Source organism: Euwallacea similis, chromosome 18, assembly GCF_039881205.1.
Source record: "Euwallacea similis isolate ESF13 chromosome 18, ESF131.1, whole genome shotgun sequence".
Lineage (NCBI taxonomy): Eukaryota > Metazoa > Arthropoda > Insecta > Coleoptera > Curculionidae > Euwallacea > Euwallacea similis.
In genome coordinates, this window is record NC_089626.1 from 2,556,088 (window position 1) to 2,577,557 (window position 21,470).

A 21,470-nucleotide genomic window follows, 5' to 3' on the forward strand; every position below is an offset into this window, starting at 1 on the left:
CTCCCTTTCAACGTGCAGATAAACCTAAACTACTGCTGGGCACCAAAAATCACACAAACGCACTCTGAATTGGGTTATGAAATTTTATTGTTTAAAGATTTCGGTCTGATTTAAGTGTATTAATAAATATTTTATATTATAAAAACATAAATATATACACATATGAAATCATTAGTATAATAATAAATTCCTGCTTAAAGTAGGTAGGTAGTAATGATTACATGAATCGCGGATCCAATGTGTTAATACCTGGTACTATCCAACAACAATAATTCTTCGATTACTTTAGTGCGAAACGTAAAATCAACGATCACACACTGAATTTAAATACGCATGTTTAGGTTCGAAAAAAACGTTGACGAGCGACAATCAAGAAGCGAAAAACAATATTAAGTCTATACGTCGGTAATCGCTGAACGGAGACTTTTGAAAGAGCACCCATGTAATTTCTAAGTAACGTCAAAACGAACAGCCCCCGAGAACATCCTATCTAGAACAACACGTAATGGAATGACACTATTAAAATTTTACATTTCTGACTGCAAGTACACGATAAAGATCGGATTGGCACAAACAAAAGCTTAATTTAAACAAAACTAAGAATATATAAATACAAAAGGCACATTTACAAAAAAAAAAAGGAAAACGAAGACTTTTTAGTATATAAAAAAATTAATACTTTCTAGTATCTCAGAATGCATCATTGTGAAATTATAATATTATTTATTAAGTGGATAATAAATATTATCAAATGAGACAATAATAATGCAACACGTATTAACTACCGAGTGTAAAAACGCCGATTACCCCTTTGGGTCGCGCACTGAACCGTTTTTAATAAAGCTCTAACAAAAAGAAAAAGTAATCCGTAATATTAAATGACTAAATAACAATTAGACTGCCTAACTCTGCCAATTAAACAACAAGCGCCATATCTTTTTTGTTGGGCAAATTCACTTTCTTGCCCTGCCACAGCGAATTGTGAATGGTGAACGCGTCGATCGTCACTGTCAAGTGTTTGGTGTGAACCTGCGAAAAGCATTTTCCTCCAGAGTTGTATCTGAAATCAATCGAGCAATCACAACTTCTGCATCTAAGAAGACTCAATTTCGAAGCTTACTTGAAGAACTTGTCAAACATTTTATCATTCACTTGCTTCGGCCCGGTCCCGTAGAGCTTCGCGACCATTTCGGTGTCCGGACAATACGAGTATAGAGCTCGGAACTGACAGCCGGCGTCCCGGAACAGAATTAGGAAGTGCTTGCTTTCCGACCTGTTGATTTCTTCGAGGACTCGCTTCTTTGCTTCGCGATTCACGACTCCGGGAAAGACGCAGTATTCGACCGCATTCAGCATGATGCTCCGGTTGGATTTAGTGGCCGGTTGTTTGTACAGGCGAGGTCCTGGAATTCAGCAAAGGAACGTTTCTGAAGCACTTTTTATGGAACTAAATTGGCGATATGAACGTCGCTAAGACGCTGGACGTGTCCACTACTGCTATCTTCGAGACGGAGAAACTAACAGCCGCCGGAACAGCTGAAGTTTTATTACATACAAACTGAAAAGCTCTCTTACCGTTGTAATCCACCATGCTGCTTGGGGTGGAGCTGATGTCACTGGACCCATCATCGAAGACCCGGCGGCCCTTTGTCATGAGACCCGGAAGACTGCCGGGCCCTGAGGGCGAGGGCAGGTGGCGCAGCCCCATGCCAGGAGACGGTGCCCTCCGGGGAGGGGTGGCCCTTCCCAGCCCCGAATCTGTGTCACCGAAGCGATACGCGATACTGTCCTGGTCGGTGCTAGAACCTGCGGAAAAGAAAACTTGTTGGGCTGTGCGGGAGGAACTGTAAGAAAGGGCCCTTTGTTCGACATCCCTGGATTATGAATGGAGGCGAGATTTCATAGTCCCGTTATGGCCTAAGTTAGACGAAATTTAGCACATTTTTTAGGTTCAAATAGACGTAGCACAGCTCTGTAAATAGTGACTAGTTTTGGCTATTTACGAGCTACACTACAACTTCCAAACCACCCTCCACCCTGTTAGAGAATGTTATTTCTTCCCCACCGTTTACGGGTCAAATGCGGACACTCTTGAGTTCCAGATTGGCGATTAAAAATAGCTTTCTGTGAAATGTAAAATGCAGGTCCTGAGTACGCTCTTATCGTGAAGCTTGAAGCTAAATGGATAGACAATAAATGACATGCTAAGAATAAAACTTAAACTACCGGAACAAAAATCACGATCACAGAAATTTGAGAAACTAGGACTAAACAGACAAATTAATGACCTCCAAAAAACGTTACACCTCTCGCTGTTTTGAGCCCTGAAACGGATGGAATTGCAGTGGCAACACAAAATGTGCTCCAGAAAGGACGCATCAAATGAAAGGCCGAACTCCGTGTCTTGCAATTAAACGGAAATAGAACCAGCACCAAATTAATCTTAAGGTAAATTTGGGAAACAATAAAGAGGGATGATAAGGTAATAAACAGTTTAATAAAGTTCCGTAAAAGCTGCCACGCTTCCGAAAGATGTTTAGCTAATATTACAATACTTCGTCAAATGTGAAAACAACTTAGAATGAAATAATGTTGCAGTTTCGATGCCAAAACGATCTCAATTCGCCATGTAAACGCAGTAAAGTTGATATACCGAAGTCTCGAGATTCGATTATGTAACCAAACATACACACGGACCGATAAATTTAAGCGCATTCGCCATCTGGCGACTTCAAAAATCGAAGGGATTTTACGCTCTATTCCAGCATGCGTGGCAACTTTCACCGGACAAAGGAAAAAACCATGGACGCAATGAAAATAAAGATGCATGCCCCACGATAAACAACAGCTCAAGACATTTAGTAAAAAAAAAGAGACGTTTTAGTGGGTACCTTGAACCGGGCCAATGAAACAGTGAGCTGAAGTCTTACCGTACAAGTTCATCATAGAGCTAGACTTGCGGCCCTTAAAGTTTTGATATGTCGATATCTTAGATCTGCCGCGGGCCTGGGCAGGCGAGGGGTCTGCAAAAATACGGTTTACATACATACGCGAACTCAACTGAACGGAATCATAAACGGCCCTTACTGTCCCACTACACCTGAGAGTGATCTCAGGTGTGCAACAAACATCGAACATGAACAGCCTAAATAAGATTAATCTTTCGGCGGCGAAGATTAATGTTATTGTAGAGTCTCCCAATGTACCATTCGCAACAAAAACGACTAAAAAGAATAATCATATGCAAACAGCAGGGACAGTAAAAGAGAAGTAGCGTGCCACGTTTCACTCTACCAAGTCCGTATGCCTTGCAAAACAGTTCGTGGGGTGCTTGAGGGTTGCGGGTCTTACCTCTGCTCGTTTTGTAGGAGCTGCGACGCCCCAGGGTTTGGTTGGCGCTGTGGCAGGGCGACATGCCGTGGCTGTCGTCGGGGGAATCTGAAAATGCCCACGTGAACCATTCCAATTCTTCGATGATATATATAACTACATTACTCAAGATAATCCAGGGAACAAGGACAATTGTTGATAAAGGACCCACAGTACAAAAACAGGGCCCTTTCTTATTAAATTTAGAAACTACCTAGGTGAGGAAAAATTGAATTTTCTCAAAAAAATTTCCAGGAAATAGTGTCTTACGGGACCGTGGAGTGAAAAGAGGTTTGACAATTATTCAAACTTAAAGTTGAAAAAATGAATTTTACTATTTCAAGTTTTAATAATTGATAAAATATTGTTGAAACATGATAACACTTTTAAAAAATTATTGCACTGAATTCAGGGAAGCAAAACCCTTCAAATGATGTATCACTTGCCCTATCATCCCTATTAACATTTTAAAGGTTGTAATCACAGCGCAAAGGGGTGAAGACAATCTGAAAGCGAATTTTATCGCAAAAATTGCTCTCCTTCAAAATAGAATTGTCCTGTCTGTGCGTTTATCGAAAAAAAAAAATCCTGGCCACAAACTCGTCTGTTCCGTTTTCAATTGGCCACCCGGTATAAAGATTATAGCCAAACGTACGCTTGTCCCTTAAATTCTTTTGAGCAATATACATAAAGATTGCTACACAGGAAGAATTTTTGCCGTTTACTATTGTGTGTGTGTGTGTCAAGATTGATAATGGGGGGAAATTAAAGCATGTTAAGAAGAGCAGAACACACCTTTGTAAAGCAGATTACTGCTTAAGCTCCGATCAGCCAAGCTGTCTTGGGAGCCCCGGTAGTAATCGCGTTTCATAGAGGAAGGAGCATAAGCTAAATAAATAAAAATAAATAAACACAATTAAAAAGCGGTCATGCGCCTTATAAATTGTAAAGCGGTCAACGGAAAATATATGGAACTGACGAAATTTCGTTATTTCGGGTCACTTTAGACAACTCACATTTACCAGTTAAATTCGATGTAGAGCCCTTCCGCCCCCTGCTCGACATGCCCTCTGCCAATTGTACGGAGCCGCTGTCTATATGGATGGTCTTCGGCCTGGGCCTGGCAGGTCCTTTTGGTCGCATCTTGGGTGTCGGCTTCAGGAACATTAGGTCCTGTTTGTCGATAGTCTTACCCTGAAACGAGCCATGATTTAGGGGTCATTTAAGCGAAATCCTGCATTGCCGAAGACTTTTTTCATTTTCTAAGCGTCAATCCAATATCGAAACGCCTTGCAGCTGAAGGGATATGATAGAGATCTATCGATTATATACCGTTGTGCATCAATTTCTGCTCTGCCGGAAGGGTTTAATTTTTGATCAATATAATAATAATTTGAAGCGTAGCAAACCCTTGATCAGCCCGGTTACCGCAAATTCTTCGCTTAATTTATGTGTGCACAAGACACTAACGTGTGTGTGTGCGTGTAGAGCACTCAAGCTCATTACCAAAGCAAAACAGGCGTTTTACTGTCGGTTTTGCTATAAACAATTAACATCGCTAAAAATGAAACTGATCGAGATTAATTGGTCGTTTACTTATAATTTCTAAATCGACATTGCGGACCTAAACTCAACGCTCACTTGAGGATGCCACTCACCAAAGACCAATAAATAAACGACATGACGAAGAACACTCTACGCGGGATTATTGTTAATAACCAGACCGAAGACGCTAAAGCCGTAAACTAAACATCGGCGGTGATATGTCCACTAATCATATTACTACGATTCGGAGTGAATGCACTTTCTGGAGGCGTTCTTGAAATAGTCTGGAAGAGACACTTAAAATAGCGCGGAAAACAAGAAAAAGACCCGGTGCCTGCAGTTTGTTCTTGCGATTCAGCTATAAGAAGCTCTTGGCTCGACTGGAATGTGCGCTGCTTTCTTTCACAGTTAGCGTGAGGCGAAAAACGCAGAGTTGCGGTCAGTGGGTGGGGGCAGTTTCGGTCATTACCGAGCTCTTCGGTGATGTATATTGTTACACTGAGGGATTAAATTACGTCTTTTTATAAGCGAAAAAAAAACAAATATTTTAGCCCTACCGGGAAGACCTGAACCCATGACATTACAAATGTAACAGCGCTGTCAGCTACACAGCCAGGATCATTTTTTCATATAATTAGCGTACGTTTTTGTTACTTAAGGAAAACATACACTGTTTATCACTAATTAAGAATTGCAACACCTAGAATTAATGCATCAAATTTAACCAAAATTGGATCATATTTTACATATAACGCCGCGCGTTACATAGAGGAAGTACTGGAACCTATTGGAACCGTGATTTTTCACCAAAAAAATGCACGACCACATATTGCTGATGTAACTATGGCTCATCTTCATCAATGTCATCAATGTTGACGTGCTTCCTTGGCCTCCATTCTGACTTGACCTGTCCCCCATAGAACACGTTTGGGATATGATACACAAGGGGGTTATATATATATTATTAGAATTTGTTCAAACTGCGCTTTTTTAGCTTCAAAATACAATTGCTTTACAATTGCTTTACTTTAGGTCGTTTAAAGTCTCATTCACACAGTTTTCTTGTAAAAACAGTTAAAAACAGGAACTCTAATGTGACAAGTAGAGATGTTTAACCACCTTTATGTGCCAAAAACATGTTTATAATACCTAAACGCTTGGTAATTAGAACGGTTAATTTTGTGGTACACCTCTTTTCATTCCGGTTTAATAATAAATGCACTTTAGGTTCGGCCAGCTTTAAGCACCTTGCTTGTCCTTCCGATCAACCAGTGGTACCTAAGCAAGTGCCAGGTTAAACATGTGTTTTGAAGATGTTGGTGATCAGGAATAGTTCACCCTGTAGTTTCTTTGACACACTAATAAGTATCGCTTTCTGGATAATCTTTGATGAGTAGCAAAAGGGATACGTAAATTACTGTGCATCCTTACAAAAACCTCAGTGACTTGAAATTAATATGGTTTATTTAAAAATGGGGTGGCGTCGTAGAGTCATATGTATCGATGATACGTTTTAGGGCAATATGCGAGGGAAGGGTAAAAATAACGGGAAACTTAATGCATGCCTCACCTCTCGTTCTGCCTCCTCGATGGCCTTCTTCAGCTTATACTGTTCCAAAATAGCGGTCCGCCTCGCGATTTGCTCCTCTTTCCTTCTCGCCTTCTCCTCCTCCTTTTCCTTCTCGATCTCTTTTCGCCTTTGTGCCTCGGCCTCTTTGCGGGCTTTCGCCTCCTCTTGCTGTTGGCGTCGTTGCAAGGATAACATCATAATTTTTTCCTTTTTCCTTTCCCTCTCATCGATTAAATCCTGAAAAATAGAATAAAAGTTTGAAAAATTATTGTATAAAATTGTTTTTTTTTCTTACGGGATCAGCGTCATTTTGATCGCCGATGACTAAAGCGCTAGCTGCCACAACTTTTTGCCTTTCCTGACTAGCCTCTCGTCTCGCTTTCAATCTATCTTTCTGCTGTTGAATGAGGAATTCCTGCTCTCTACGCCCTCTTTCTTCTTCCAGATCCTGTTCGAGCTGTTTCTTCTTATCCATTCTGAAGATGAGATAATGCAAAAATGTAATCTATTGTTTCTCGGTAAATGGATGATAAAAACCTTAACTGGGCTTCCCTCCTTTCTGTTGCTTCCTCGGGGCTTTCCACATAGCTTCGCTCTTTTTTGGGGGAATTCCTCTTACTTCTCAAAGCAGGTTTAGGTCTCTTAGGTGGTTCATCGTCGAAGGTTATGTAAAAACCTGCAAGACGTTATTTAAACTGAAAATTAACTAATCTAGTCTTCCAGAGAGTTTCGAACATAATATGACTCTTCAGAAAGAAGGAATGGAAAAACTTTTTTTTTAACACATTAGAGTCCTCTATTAGCTTACCTTTCTCAGCGTTGGGATCTCCATCCAAACTGCTGACTTGCGTCAGCGTTGCCGGTTCGACGACAGGGGGAGATAGGGACGGCTGAAAAGGTGACCCTCTCGACTTTAAGGGCCTGGTCGGTGACGGTATGCGATAGGTACGGCTACCCGAGGTGATGTTCAACTTACTAAGACCTGACAAAAAGGCCAAAAATGCTGTAGTGTCCAGAAAAATATCAGTTTTTGCTAATTAGCAAAAGACTTACTTTCAGTAAGAGCCACATCCTCGTTACTCCCAATAAACGAGATATTCTGAGGTTCCATGTCGTCGGCAGACGGAGCTGCTACAGGTGCATGAGTTACGCTTACTTTTCGTTCCCTTTCTTGAGGCGCCACGTCGATGGACTGCAAGCTGACAGGAGAAGGTTGACGTTTCGTGGTTGTTGCATCGTCCAATAATTGGGAAATTTGCCTGTGCACGTTGGCCCGATGCTGCGGCGAAGCCGAGGGCGTGCTGTGCGAAGTGCCGTACTGAGTCTAAGATAAATACATCATGAGTATATGAGCCTTCGAATTCTGGTCACCAAGTACCTGTTCTAGATGCCTTTGGCTTAGAGTGAAGCTATTGGAGTGATTTAAGGTTCTGCCTGGCTCATCATTTTGGAATCTATTGTCGGTTTGTCTCAGAGTAGATTCATGGAAACGGTCGGATAATCTGAAAAAAATTAATAACATCATCAAATGTCATAAATTCATCAATTTAACTTTGTTGGCACTTACCTATCACTGGTATGATGCAAAACGAAGCCTGCAGGACTGTTCTCGACGGATTGGGGCTTACTCCAGGTGCGCAGTTCCGGTTGAGGAGGTACAAAAGCCTCTGAAACTACCTGTACAGGTTGCATAGACTGTCCCCACGTCCTCCTAGGCGGAGTAGCCACTGGAGCTGGCGGATTATCATGAAGGAAGAATTGTTGTTCGGCCTGAGGCTGCGCAAACAAGACTTGAGGCACATGAGGCGCGCTCATCGACGAATGTAACGGCGATGCATAACCTGGTGTCCGTTAATATAAGTCGAAAAACGTAAATAAATGAACCAAACAGTCTTACTGGGCTGGTACTTTTGAGAGGGATAAAATTGGGCCAGTGGGGGCGGGCGTTGCAAGCTCTGAAGCTGCTGCTGTTGCTGCTGAAGCTCAACGATCTGCCGCTGCTGCTCGGCGATCAGCTTTTGCTGCTGCTGCGTCTGAATTTGGTTCTGCTGCGCTGCCAATCGTTGTATGTCCGACTGAATGCCGGAGAGACTAGAATTCATGCTGAAATACAACTTCAATGATGAAATAATCCCGGGGAGACACGGGGAACACTCACTGAGCTAATGACTGCTGATACTGTTCCAAATCCATGTTCTCTAAATCTGGAGTGCGACGCGGTTCCGCGAAGGGCTCCTCCAGCCACCGCTTCTCTGCAGTTGATGCACTGTCGGATATTTCCTAAACAAAACCAGAAAAAATGTGAAGTAGTGTTCACTGAAAGTACTGAGAGTAAAAGCCATGATTATTTGCAAGAAAACTGTTAGTAGCTTTGAAATTGAGACAGAAGTTGTACAAGTAATACTCTCTACAGTACATGCCCAAACTGGGGAAACAACTACTCAATCAGGGACGTATACAAGGCCTAGCAACATTAGAAAAAAAGCATAAATACACAATAAATTCCTAGAAAAAATACCTGCAACGTAAACGGCCTCTGTGGCTTTGGCGTTGGGACGGATGCTGGGGAGGGGCTTGGAGATTTTTCGGGCTGCTCTGCCGCCGAGTCTTTCGGGGACTCGGCGGCGTCATTTGATTTTAGTAAATTACCCCTGCGCTGAAAGTTAGTTTGTAGTTCAGAGACCCTACACCTTAATGATTGACAGTAATAAGACTATTGAAGGTTGAGTGCGCAAAGGAAGAAAGATGCCCAATTTTGGGGCCATTTTTAACAAAGAAGGTTGTTTTACTCTAAAAAACATTCAAAAGTTAAATTGAAGAAAGGAGCTATTAGCTGACAAAAATTGGAAATCGCCATTATGACAGAGCCAGAAACCCACAGAAAACATGTGGGTATTTTTAATAGTACTCATGCCCAACTAAAGGTGTCCTGCAATGCAAGAACAAGACTAAATCTACTACAAGTAACTAGAAACACTTCTATAAGGGACCAGTTCTAACTAAATTTATATACAGTTCAAACTTCTAACTTCCTAATAATCCCAGTCCACTGCAGTTGATCCTACAAAGAACAGCATCTTTCTAATCCACTGTTAATCTATTAACAGTAAATCACAAAGGAAACCAGAAAATGGTAAAAAATGCATACAAAACATGTTCTTACCAACTCCGGAAGCTGTAAAAGAGGTAAAGGGAAACTATACAAAAACCACATCAACAGCAAGTGCAAATGCCACAGTTTACATTTTAACGTCACACAAAGACTGCACTAACCTTGGACACTGCTTGCAGAAACGCCGCTTTTCCAACCTTCTGCCTCTGTTTATTCATCGCCATTTCCATCCTTCGTTTCTCGCTCTCAATGTGACGACGCTTCTCCTCTAATTTCAATCTACATAAACGGAAGCCACCTTCACCCACTTCATCTTGATCCCACAGACACTAAACTCACCTAACGTCACTCAGTTGGGACGCCATTATATTGCTGGGGCCGCCGCTTTCAGACCCGTTGGTGCCCTCGTCCTGAGGTTGAATGGTACCAACTTGCTGCCAAGTGGTCTGATTCGGCAATGTTGCAAAAGAAGTCCGCTTTTCGGTGCTCCCATTGGTGTTCCCCATTCTGTTTAGGATACCCGGCTTCGAGGGGTATTCGTCCCGGTCATTCATATAGACTAAATGAATTCCTTTATTATCACCTAAAGAAGAATCGTGGATTTAAGCTTCTTTTTAGGTTAGCTAACCTGAACTAACCCAAAATTTTCTGTTTCCCCAAGTCGGCAAAGCTCATCCTATTGGCCACCTCTCCGTCGACCAAATCCTTAATAAGACCGCGGTCCTGGAATTTCTTCAGCGTGATGTCGTCGCTACTCATCTGCCTCTTCAGTCTGCCCTTCTCGGACCCATCATCTTGTTTCTCTTCACAGCCATTGTCGTAACCTAATTGGAAAGATCCCCGCGCGTCTTGCAACGTGGATCTTACGGGTGCATTATCAATGGGGGTCGGAAAACTGGGAGCTGATACTTTCCGGCCCACGTGTATGGTCAGCTATTGCGGACAGCAATTAAAAACCTCCAATTAAGAGATAAAAAAATTGTACCTCTTTGTCAGGGTTGCGCCCGATAAAATTCAGATTGTCCTGGCTCCCTCCGAAGTTCTCGATCGTGAGCTGAGATTCGTCAGTGGTCGAATTCCTCCTACTCCTCCTGCCCGCAAAGCTGGTCTTCTTGTGCTCCTCCCAGTTGCTGGGCTTGCCCGCGGGGACCTCGCCCCTCTCATCCGCTTTACTGTCATTATTTTGCTTTTCTTTATTTACCTACCAAACAACGTGAGTTCAGGGATGAATATTGTAAAGGAAAATCGCTACCTTTAGTCTGGCAGGAATTAGCGGCTCCTCAGTGAGGACAGACCTCAATGTGGGTATATTGCGTCCTTTGTGCACGACAAACGACTCGTCCGAGCCCCTTCGCAGGCTGTCCTCGCTGAATTCCGAGGCCAGGGTTTGTTGGCTCTGCTGCAAGGAACTTGACTTCCTCAGAGGCAGGTGCGACGGAATTTTCGAGACTGTTAACAGAAGAAAAGAGAAGCGTGATTTGCGTGCAATGTAAAGAGATTTAAACGAAAAAAATAGGCGTTGATGGAGGTCTTAAGGAGATGAACCTTTTGTATCCATGCAATGATGGTCGTATCTTTAAATGCTAAACAAACATTGGACAATTAGGTTTAAGGTACAACGAGGAGAGGAATGAATTCGGAATTTTTGCTGCGAGAGTCAAATCTCGTGATTCATTGCAAGGAGAAGTTCAAATGTCCGGTTCTGAACGATTTCGAACCCAAAGTGCTCATTTCTTCGATAAAAATTTGCTGGGAATGTGCGTGTCTTCTAAGGAAGATGGAGCGGTTTTCAAGACGCACCATGCATTAGACTGAATGAAACTAACAAGCTTTAAGTTAGCACAGAAACCATCTACGACCATTGTTGTTACTCCACCATGAACGGAAATGCATGCTTCCAGAGCTCTGGTGTCTAGTAATGGTTCTGAGGCACAAAAATGCTGCTAGAACGCAAATCACATATTTTTGTACTTTACCCATGCCGTGACTGAACTATCGCATGATCGGATGTTGTAAAAGAATCGCAAGACACAGAAACACGACACACAGCCTACGGTGCTAAGGATTACCTTGGAAGGCCGTGGCGGCTGTGGGATCGTCTAAGCCGCTGCGCAGGTCCGGTATCGGGGTCATAACCGGCTGAAGGAGATTGCGCTTGTGCACGACTCCGTGCTCGTTGCGAGCAGCAAATCCTTCTGCGGCACATACACGGGGAAACCAGGTAAAACTTTAGTTTGATTAGAACATTATCTACCAGCTACTTTTGGAAGGTTGAAGCAACCCTAGATGACTTTTTACTATATTGCTATGGGCTCTATTAAAGGGGGTGTTTAAGTCGCTTTCTTCGAACCAAAATTCCGCACATTCACTCTGAAACCTCACGGCACGTACGTTATTGCGCGATGTCAGAACACATGGCCTCTACGGAGACTTGGGCAAGGCCGACCGGTCGGTGTAACGGCTGCAAATCAAACTACAGCTGCATCTTCACGAGTGAATCTTCGCGAACGTTGATGGTCAAACTTTCGTTAATTTTTTTCAACTCGCTTCACACGACGAAATAATTAACCACTCGGCTACTGAGCTTAATCATACTAATTAGTGAATCGCGGGTTATTCATTGAAAAATATCGACTCCTGACCTTTAAAATGTAACATAAGATGAGTGGAACGTCGTGGAAGTTACTGCAAAATCCTCATCTCTCAGAGCCGAAATTGAGAACAGACGTAGACGTCGCGTGCGCGCCCCTAAGGGAAAATATCCTTCAAGTTGAGCGAATTTCCCTTGGTCTGTAAGGGTGACCATCAACGATACAAACATAGTTAATAGAGTGGTAAGCAGCAGCTGGGAGAGGGCCGTCGTGCCCAGTGTTAAACCCCCACCCACACCGACCGTAGAGAGTGCCATCTTGGCTACGTTGATCTTGGAGGTAGTTCTTCATTTTCATGGGTAAATTTGGAACTTTCCCTAAATCCCCAGGATGACTACCGTTACAGCAGGTCCGCAAGTAACTTAACATCTTGAGCGAACGGATCATCGATTATTTATGTGTCGCCCGGTCATCAACTCCGAGACTCGTTTGTGAATAGCTAAGAGGTTCTCGTAACAATTACCCCCTAATTCACGTAGATTCTTAAAAGAAAACATGAACCAACCTGTTACCAAGGCCGAAAATCCGATAGCGACTGATAGATAGATTTTCTAGGTCAAATTTTTATGCCTGTGAAAGGCAGTGTATGAATACACAACAAACCCGACTAATGGATACGTTTGCTTAAACCGAAGACTTAATTGATGTGCTGATCGCCTCCGAATGAGAACCAGTACCATCTCGTACATATATCACCAATGGTGCATTTTTGACCACGGGTCTATTCGCATTTTCTTATTATTTTGCAGAGTGCTATCTCCGTATATGTTACACCCTGTACACGAAAATTTCCAGCGTTGGCAAGACTCCTAACACATGACTTATTAATATTTTGGTTAAGCTAAACTGGTCCTCAGAATGGTCAATAAGCAGCAGCATGCAAAACGGTTTATGCCACAGATTTACCTAAAATTGGGAACCGGAAAGATTTGTGTTAAGATTTTCTGCATTGTTCAAATTAAGCTTTTTGGATTAAGATTTATCTAAGGAATTATACGCACAATCGCTGGTAACAATGACAGTTTAAGTGACCATTTGTACTCCGCGAAAGCTATAAGGCATTTCAAAGGCTTATACAAGGATACTGCCTTATACGTTCAGCTTATTATTAGATAATAAGCTTATTATAAGATTACTTGTATGGAATTTATCTGCGCTTGAGTCGGTTAAAAAGCGTCACCATCTTTAACATTAAGTTAACAACAGCTTACCGACAATGTACCACCACCACATTGTCCCTTTCACCACTAAATCCAACACCCAGAAGCAAAAAATTACAAATCAAAGCGATAGGGGATGAAGAGGGTGGAAGGAGACCATAAGCACTTGCAGACATCTATGCCTAGTACATATTTACAATAATTTCCTATATAGCCTGTTACAAACACTGACCAAATATCGGACCTACTGAAACCTATACAACAATGGCAAAATAGGCTGAATGCTAATGTGCGTCGATATGCTATAGACCGAGAGCTTCTTCCACCTCCTATAAGAGCAATAAGGTGCATACTGAGGTAGGGAAAAATATCCCGGACTATGTCTATGGGCCACGCAAAGGGCACTGGCGGTCAAGTGATCTGATTAGCATATTACATAAAGTTAGGTTTCCATTTTAGCTTGGAGGACACAATCTTAACGATTTTTTAAATGACACAAATCTAGAATTAACACTTGCACTGAAGACATGCAAGACATAAACTTCACCAAGCAACATCAGGCAAGTTAATGGGGAAGAATTGGACACTTACCGCTGCTAAATTTATCACGAACACAGCTAATAGGATGAATCTCCATGATGTTGAAGAGGTCGGCTAGGAAGACAGTCAGATTAAGCTTCATGGAACTACAAATCGAATTTGGTTGTTTAAACAAGCTCCATCACTGTCGACAAGAGAACGCTTACTCTCGTAAATAAGTGATGTCTTCGGGTTGAAGGTGGAAAATTGAAGCAGGCAAAGATCTAGCGCAAAAATCTCTGACAAGCCTTAAGTTATTTACACTGTCCTGTACTGAGGGCACAGGTGATATCCTAATATCCGTCCAGTGGAGCTCGTCCGGACAATAGTAGGCCACTAACGCCGCCAATCCTACCCCGTCGCAAAGATTTCCCAGGGAGTGACATTGAGTGAAGTCCGGCGGTTTCAGTCGATCACCCTGTAGAAAATCATGCGGATGTTGATTGGAAAACGTCAGAAAAATTACAAAAAGTAACTTAACGTTAGTTAAAGTTGGTTTAAAGCTGTTAAAAGGTAATTTGCGCTCTTTTACAATAATCTTATTAATGCCTTTACGATTAACGTCACTCAAGCTTGTTTACATTCTGCTCCCCTCTCTGCCACCTCCTCCCGTAGCAAGGGGCGATGCCGACCGAATATACCCGAGGTTTACTTGCCCCGTGCTGTCAAAGTGTCGCATTTTAAACGAAATTTCCACGGCCGGAATTGGAAGAACACTCGGTACGTCGTCTATAAATTATTCTACAGTTCCGGAACGCATTTTCTTTCGGAAATATCAATCGAAATTCCGTGAATTTGACCGAGAGCGGCGAAGCCAGGACAAATGCGAAAACAAAATGAAGTAGGCTTTGATTAGTTTTGACGGATTGAACTTCGATGCTCGCTGATCCGCTCATGTTTGTCGTTTTAAATTTAAATAGGGAAAAGAAGGACAGAGTGAATCGACAGGGAATGACGGAGATGGGGAGCGCATTTGAAGTTGAACGTCTTTTATTTTGGTGAAATGGCGAAACACACGGATGCCCGTTTAGGACAACGGAGGCAAAACCCCCTAATAACTAAAGAAGGTAGATTTTATGGAAGTTAAATTTGCGAACCCGCATACCTGTCGACAACGAATGTGAACAATTTATAGAAGATTTCTTTTTCTACTTACGTCTCCGCCGTTGGCCATGACACTCCCCGACTCCTGTTCGATCCTCTCCCTAAGGGCATCACAAGCGTGCTGAATCCAAAGCAGGGCCCCTTGCTCGTGTCCGGAAGGAGGCTGCGGCGACGGCACTCGACCGTGGCTGAACCTATTCACCGCCGCCACTACCCGATCACCAGTGATGACCTCGCGGGCGTAGAGCAGCATTATCGCCTCTATCACCGCCATGTGCGCGCTCTAAAATCGAAAAAAACTTCGTTTCCACCCTTAAAAGGAAGCAACCTCCACTTGCCATTCGCAGGGGGTTCGTTTGAATGAGGGTAGTCTCCGTCAGCTGCGAGCCATCTGATGGTTCCTGCGCGAAGGCGTTTTTCCTGGCCAAGGTCTGCAGGATCAGCATGTGGTTGAGGTTGTGGTAGTTGGGGTCCGAGTAGATGTTGGCTAGTGCGCGGCAGTAGATTTCCGCGTTGGCCAGGGCCCCTGCGATTTGCGGCTTAAGGTGCTGTTGGTCCTGAAGAACGGGACAAAAGGGGTCACTCGTTTCCTCTTCTTTCAAGCGAGGCGGCATTAGATTCAAGACACTTAAAGCTTATCGTGTTCTTTTTTATCTCATTCAAAGTGAGTATAAATGAAGACTCTTAATGCGTACGGAAGTGCATATCAAGTGCTTCAATCTTTAAGGGGATATTGATGCAAACTAGCCTGGACTTAAGTACCTGATAGATGAGTCTAATTCAAACACTCAAATGAGCTGCTTTATGAAGTAGGCAGCTGTCATCAATGACTCATTAATGTGCATTATGATTTGAATAGGTCTGTTTTGCTAAGTCGCCCCATAGACCTACATAACGAGCATGACTGGCTGCTGCACAGGAACAATTGAAAGACGTTGCGCAGGCTCAATCGAACTCCAGGCGTTCTGATAAGCATGACGACACCCATGACGTTTGACAGTTCTTCGGTTTCCATGGGAACCGGCCGTGGCATATTGGCCCCGCAGTGAACAATTCAGTTTCGTACGAGTTTCGGCCTCATCTGCCCACATACCACGAACAAGCCACAAGGAACGACCGGTATGTACTCATAAAAATAGATACGTTGACATCACTTGAGTGATACAGTCAATAGCCGGAAAAATAACTGTCATTAATAAACGGGGCTTCAAGGCGAGCAAAGTTGGGAGCCGCAACAACAATAATTCGCATTGAGTAAAGCATTAAGTTGACGAATTCGGTCTGGTGCTGGATTACAGGCCCCTGCGTAATAATTATTATCATTTACAGCACAAATTATTGTTCCGTCGTTAGAAAGCGATTTTAGAGAAAACGTTTTACAATTGGACAGTTGCAGACCAGAAGGGAAACTAGATGGTGCGGCCTGAGATAACCACGAGGGAAAAACGCAAGATATGGAAAAACAGATTGGAACAGCTGTATGCAAATACCAAAATTACGGGGCTTTCTATGGAGATAGAGCTATATGAATTCAGTCACGGGAATGTTGGAAACTTGATATTAGGTCGTATGGTTTATTCAGCTAAAATCGACCATTTCACTCGAGTCTTTCACTCATAGGAGCTAATAACGACCGGCTCTAAAATCGTGCTGAAAATACAAAAATCTGCCACGCTACAAGGCGATTGCACGAGCCAATACCCAATTAATCCGATCTCTCGAAGCTATGCAATAATAGGGTCGAACCTCGCAACTTAGCATGATTTTCAAATTCCGGCCATTTAAAAATCAGACCGTCATCCTATGCACGATGACTGTGGTTGCAACACGCGGCGCTCCAATGGTAAATGGGGCTCCTTTTCTCTCACGTTTGTATTAACTTGAAAATCGTACCTCATGATCCTTGTAGAATGGCTCTCTAATGTTTTCAGGAACTTTATTGTTGAAAGCTTTGGACAGCAGCCACTTTATGGATCCCCGTTGCTTGGCCTGGAAACAAAAATTCTCTTTAAGAATTTAATTGCCAATAGGAACAGTAAAAATGCCCTCGGTACAGTAATATAATGTATCACACACAAGTCTTGTCCAGTTCGTGAGAAAATGGTGGTCTAATTCCAACAGCATCGCCGTTGCAAAGCTTAATGGTTATTAATAACACGGAAGATTGATCATTGTTACAAAACAAGAAATATGCGACTCCCTATAGAGGAAACTTGACTTTCTCTATCTTTGTTAAGCCCATTCAGTAGCGAGTCTACCGCTTCAAATCAAGATTTTACGATGGGCCATTTCCAGGATCACCAGTAATTACACTTATTATAAGCCGCAACAGATTACAATCTTAATTTTTAGATACCATCACCATCGCAGCACCTGTTCATTGATTATCAAGATTAACATTAATGAAAAAACAGAGATTTCTCCTAAGGAAGGTTCGGTTGAACAACACGCTCCAGGCCTTATCACCAAGGCTCTTCCAATAAAATTTATTTGCCCGTTCATTAGATGTGGCCTTAGGCTGGAAAACGCGTTAGCGCGCTAATAAAATTTCATCAGGCCTGAACATATCTATCTGTTGAATGCGTCCCTCGAGGCCGAGAAAGTCATACTGTAACACGTTAGGTCTATAGCAGGAAAAAATGTTGCATTTTAAAGCTGCATTCGTTCCTTTGGCGACAATGTCATGCTGGTAAAAAATGGTTTTATTGGTTTGAAAGGGTTGTAAAATTGGGCAACAAAGAAACTCGTGAAACTGGGAGAAAGGGATGTGTTGTTTGGTACGGAGACAGAGCAATAATACGAGGAGGAAATACTTCCTTAAAGCAATGAAAATAGTTTGATTTTTCTTGCCATAATGGTGAAGGGAGCCTTAATGCTACTACCGGAGGAGGGATGTACATGACCTCGCGGACAGATGTTTACAATGACCATAAGCAAATTTTGCACAATAAATTAAACTAGTGCGTTAAACAAGTCCATAACATTGTCTTAAAATAGAAATATGTCTGTTTACCCTTCACGTTTTTACGCTTTCGGGCTTCCTGTTCCTCAACGTTTCTCTTGCGATATTTACGGTGCCATGCTCCGGCTTCGGTGCGCCCAAATTAAACGTCTCGCGGCCTCATTGTCATTTATTTAAAGCCCACGACTTAACTCGTTGGGCAAGAACAGGGGAAACGTTACATCATGTGCAGTCCCTCAAATCATGCTCCTATCCAATGAAAACCTTTTACACATTTCCTGGCTAACCGTTCTCGCAGGTGATTTATCTCTGCTCTCGAAGACATCAAGCTAATTAACCCAGCAATAAGGTCAATAATAATTCAATGAACCGGGCTGAAGAAAGGCAGGTAGGTCTTCCATTTCATCTTCCTTTGCCAATCCGTTTTTGTTCAGTAATTGGAGATTAACACGTTAACAAGCCTTAGATTCAACGATTCGCAGGACGAAGCATTGATTGGCCATTGGCGTTGGATTCAAGTCAGCAACCGGAGGACAAAATTAATTAAGCATTCAAAAAACGTGGGATATTGAGTTACGGAGTGTGTCCATCCAGCGATCATCAACACAGCTAGAGGCGAGCTTAAAGGTGATATGTTTTTGGATTGAATTCGATTGAATATTTATTTGCCCAGTGGGCGTCCGGTATAGGCATGGACGAACGAGTTAATAAAGGAAACTGACGGCGCATGCATGCATGCTAAATGTGAAATTCCTTAAAGACACTAGTGTGGTAATACATATTTACCAGTGCTTACAATGAAATTAACAATAAGCACCTAATTGCCCAGTGATTATGTTAACCAGTGAAGAATCGGAATTTTGCATCGAGCTGTAACTTACAGTGTAAGTGATCAAAGATACCCCGACTCCATTACTCTGGTCACCCTTGTGTAATCCAAAACTAGCCAAGGGGCTCACACTGGTCACTGTCAACACCATCATAACAACACGCCAAAGCCCTACATATCAACGTAGCGTTTCTTCGCTAGAGCTGTAAACCAAAGCAAATTTCATAATAGAAGAGAAATGCAAGGAGGTGCTCAGATGTTGTAGGCGGTTTAGCATTGGCTCGCGTTAATTTCCTTAACCAGTTAATTATCGGACTCAATTAACCAAAGTACTCTTCTTGGGTGCCAAATCTTCGACGTTTCCGATCCAGCGCTCCCAATTAAAGAAAAAATGCGAGCCGGTAAGCAACAAACACCTGCCTTTTGCCTTGGCTATTACGACTACCGAGAATGTCTATTGAAAAAAACCAACATCAAACCTAATCACCGACCGTAAAGAGAACAGACATCGCGGGCACTTAGTTACACTTAAGGAGCGCCTCCGTCACTTAAATAAGTGGGTACAAACGAACATTGAACGAGATATTAGGAGAAGAACCCGCTTAGATCAGCCTCTTGACGGTTATCGGCGATGTGGCGGACTAGTTTTCAACTATTCTTGACCATAAATCTCCATGCCAAGCTGTGCGCCTCCGCGCTTCAGAGACCATAGACGAGGTGGGGTACACCGCCGATCAATGGGCGTATTTACAGATAGTTAAGACTGCACAATCCTGGCTTAAGTCCATGTGTCAGGTGGGGCACATGTAATAAGCCAGGGGAATGATGTTGACATGAGGCAGTTGAGTAATTCAGATATATCATCAGAATCCCCTGGATAAGCAGTGATGGGGCCCACATGCTTAGAAAGCTGTAGCATTGATAAAGCCATAAATTTGATTGACACACCGTGCCTGATACCCGATTGTTGATTTCAACCGACGTTTAACTGAACACTATCACATTCGGTCATCCATGCACGGTGTAAATTATGCAATAAAATACATTCCTTTACCTTGAAGCATAATAAGCCGTGTAGGCGAATCTTCCTAATACGATTTCTGAAGTGTCAGGGGTGTATAATAATGTTAGTTGTAGGCAGAATGGCGAACAACAATGTAAGCACAATTGGAATGCACTAAGGATTTGCCTCGCTCAGTTTTTATTTGTTGGGTGAAGTATTTTTTCATGGGTTTGGAAATGCATAGAATTGCTGACAAGTCGAACACACAAACTGAGACACCCTGGATAATGTAGTGTTAATGGATAATACCCTATATCAGGCTACAGAGTATGAGTCTTATATGTAATTTTGGAATCAGTTTAATAGCCATAACTACCTCCTCATTTCTTCTCTTTATTAATAGCAATGCCACAGGGCACAGTCAGGCAATGAAACGCACTTAGTCAGGGTGGGTTGACCTTCCAGTTCGCCTCAGTGGCACACACAACACTTCTGAGCGACTATTGCACTAGTAGATCAAAAAATAAATAGGTGTCTATGGAAGGTATTCCTCTTGGGAATTTCCCTAACCTCTCATAAGTATTAAGTACAAGTGTGGTAGTCGTAATTGCACCTCCTCACTTGTATTCTTACTTAATAATAATGTCAGCTTTGTCTGGAAGGTAAGAGAGCCTCTTCAGGCCATAGAGAATACTTTGTTAGCATGGGTTGACCTTTTAATCAGATTCAAATGTGAAAGAAAGAGCCCCCAAGGAATTGCCGTACTAGCTGGTTAAAAAAGATATAGGGGTTTGCAGAAGGTTAGTGCAAAATAGATAAACATCAGAATCAGAATTCTTAGTTAATAGGGGACGAAACTGAAAAATGTTGTACACACGGACGTTGCTTGACCTTATAGATGCATGTGTTCTGAGCAAATAAAGTGGTGACTTCACCACTTTTTATAGCCCAACCTCACCAAACCCTATGGAGCGTTTTTCAGACCTGCAGTTACCACTAACAACCTCTTAGAAAGTATGTGAGGGGACCTGCACGTTGCAACTAAAAAAATAAGCAGAAAATGAATCTAGGAATACCTGTTTTGAGCTGAAGGAATCGTCAGCCTCCGTGTAACTTCTGCGTTCTCCTCGGTCCATTTCATCTGGCGGTTGTTGTTCGCCGCTTGGAACTTCACCGGAACTAGAGTTTTTGGTAAATATTTTCGAAATTGCACTCCACATTCAAGAGATATTTGCATAAAAATACGAATCTGCCCTCGGATTGTATCATTGCCCTGTCAACCTACGCTGGCTGAGAGTATTCCGCGGTGGTTTATCGCGTTGATAGGCAGTAATAAGCACTGCTAAAACACACGAGGCTTCGGCAAAGCATTTTTAAGCATATTTTCGACCGAAATTAGATTCGAAATCAAACTTTTTGGATATTAGGTGACAAATTAGTAATCAACTTGTCATTACGAGGGACAATCCGGCGACTGCAGCGCTCTAGTGGCAAGTCAATCAAGCATCCGTCAACCAATCGCGATTTGTGATATATTAAAAATCCATTTCTGAACTGTGGTGTAGGCAACCCAAAATAAACTAGTA

The 21,470-nt window shown here is 42.6% G+C and overlaps 1 protein-coding gene across 12 annotated transcripts; it reads right to left on the reverse strand.

Annotated features, from left to right (window-relative positions):
• Positions 1-69: 69 nt before the first annotated feature.
• Positions 70-21,352, reverse strand: LOC136414802 (patronin-like). Of its 12 annotated transcripts, none has more exons than XM_066399003.1 (30): positions 20,961-21,352; positions 16,984-17,079; positions 15,429-15,647; positions 15,143-15,373; positions 14,154-14,404; positions 13,999-14,093; positions 11,666-11,791; positions 10,849-11,045; positions 10,582-10,797; positions 10,235-10,529; positions 9,936-10,179; positions 9,758-9,875; positions 9,648-9,659; positions 9,003-9,140; positions 8,643-8,764; positions 8,382-8,587; positions 8,052-8,325; positions 7,863-7,986; positions 7,538-7,808; positions 7,293-7,466; positions 7,022-7,160; positions 6,780-6,960; positions 6,485-6,721; positions 4,392-4,563; positions 4,165-4,257; positions 3,352-3,438; positions 2,931-3,023; positions 1,576-1,806; positions 1,121-1,403; positions 70-1,060 (listed from the first exon to the last, which is right to left on the reverse strand). In XM_066399003.1, exons 1-30 carry the CDS (start codon positions 21,102-21,104, stop codon positions 916-918), a joined length of 5,214 nt encoding a protein of 1,737 aa, XP_066255100.1. In that variant the 5' UTR covers positions 21,105-21,352; the 3' UTR covers positions 70-915. The 12 variants fall into 12 exon arrangements, with proteins under 12 accessions (XP_066255100.1, XP_066255097.1, XP_066255103.1 ...); XM_066399000.1 differs by having other exon boundaries at positions 4,386-4,563; XM_066399006.1 differs by lacking the exon at positions 20,961-21,352 and adding an exon at positions 18,934-19,530 and having other exon boundaries at positions 4,386-4,563.
• Between the last annotated feature and the right edge of the window lie 118 nt (positions 21,353-21,470).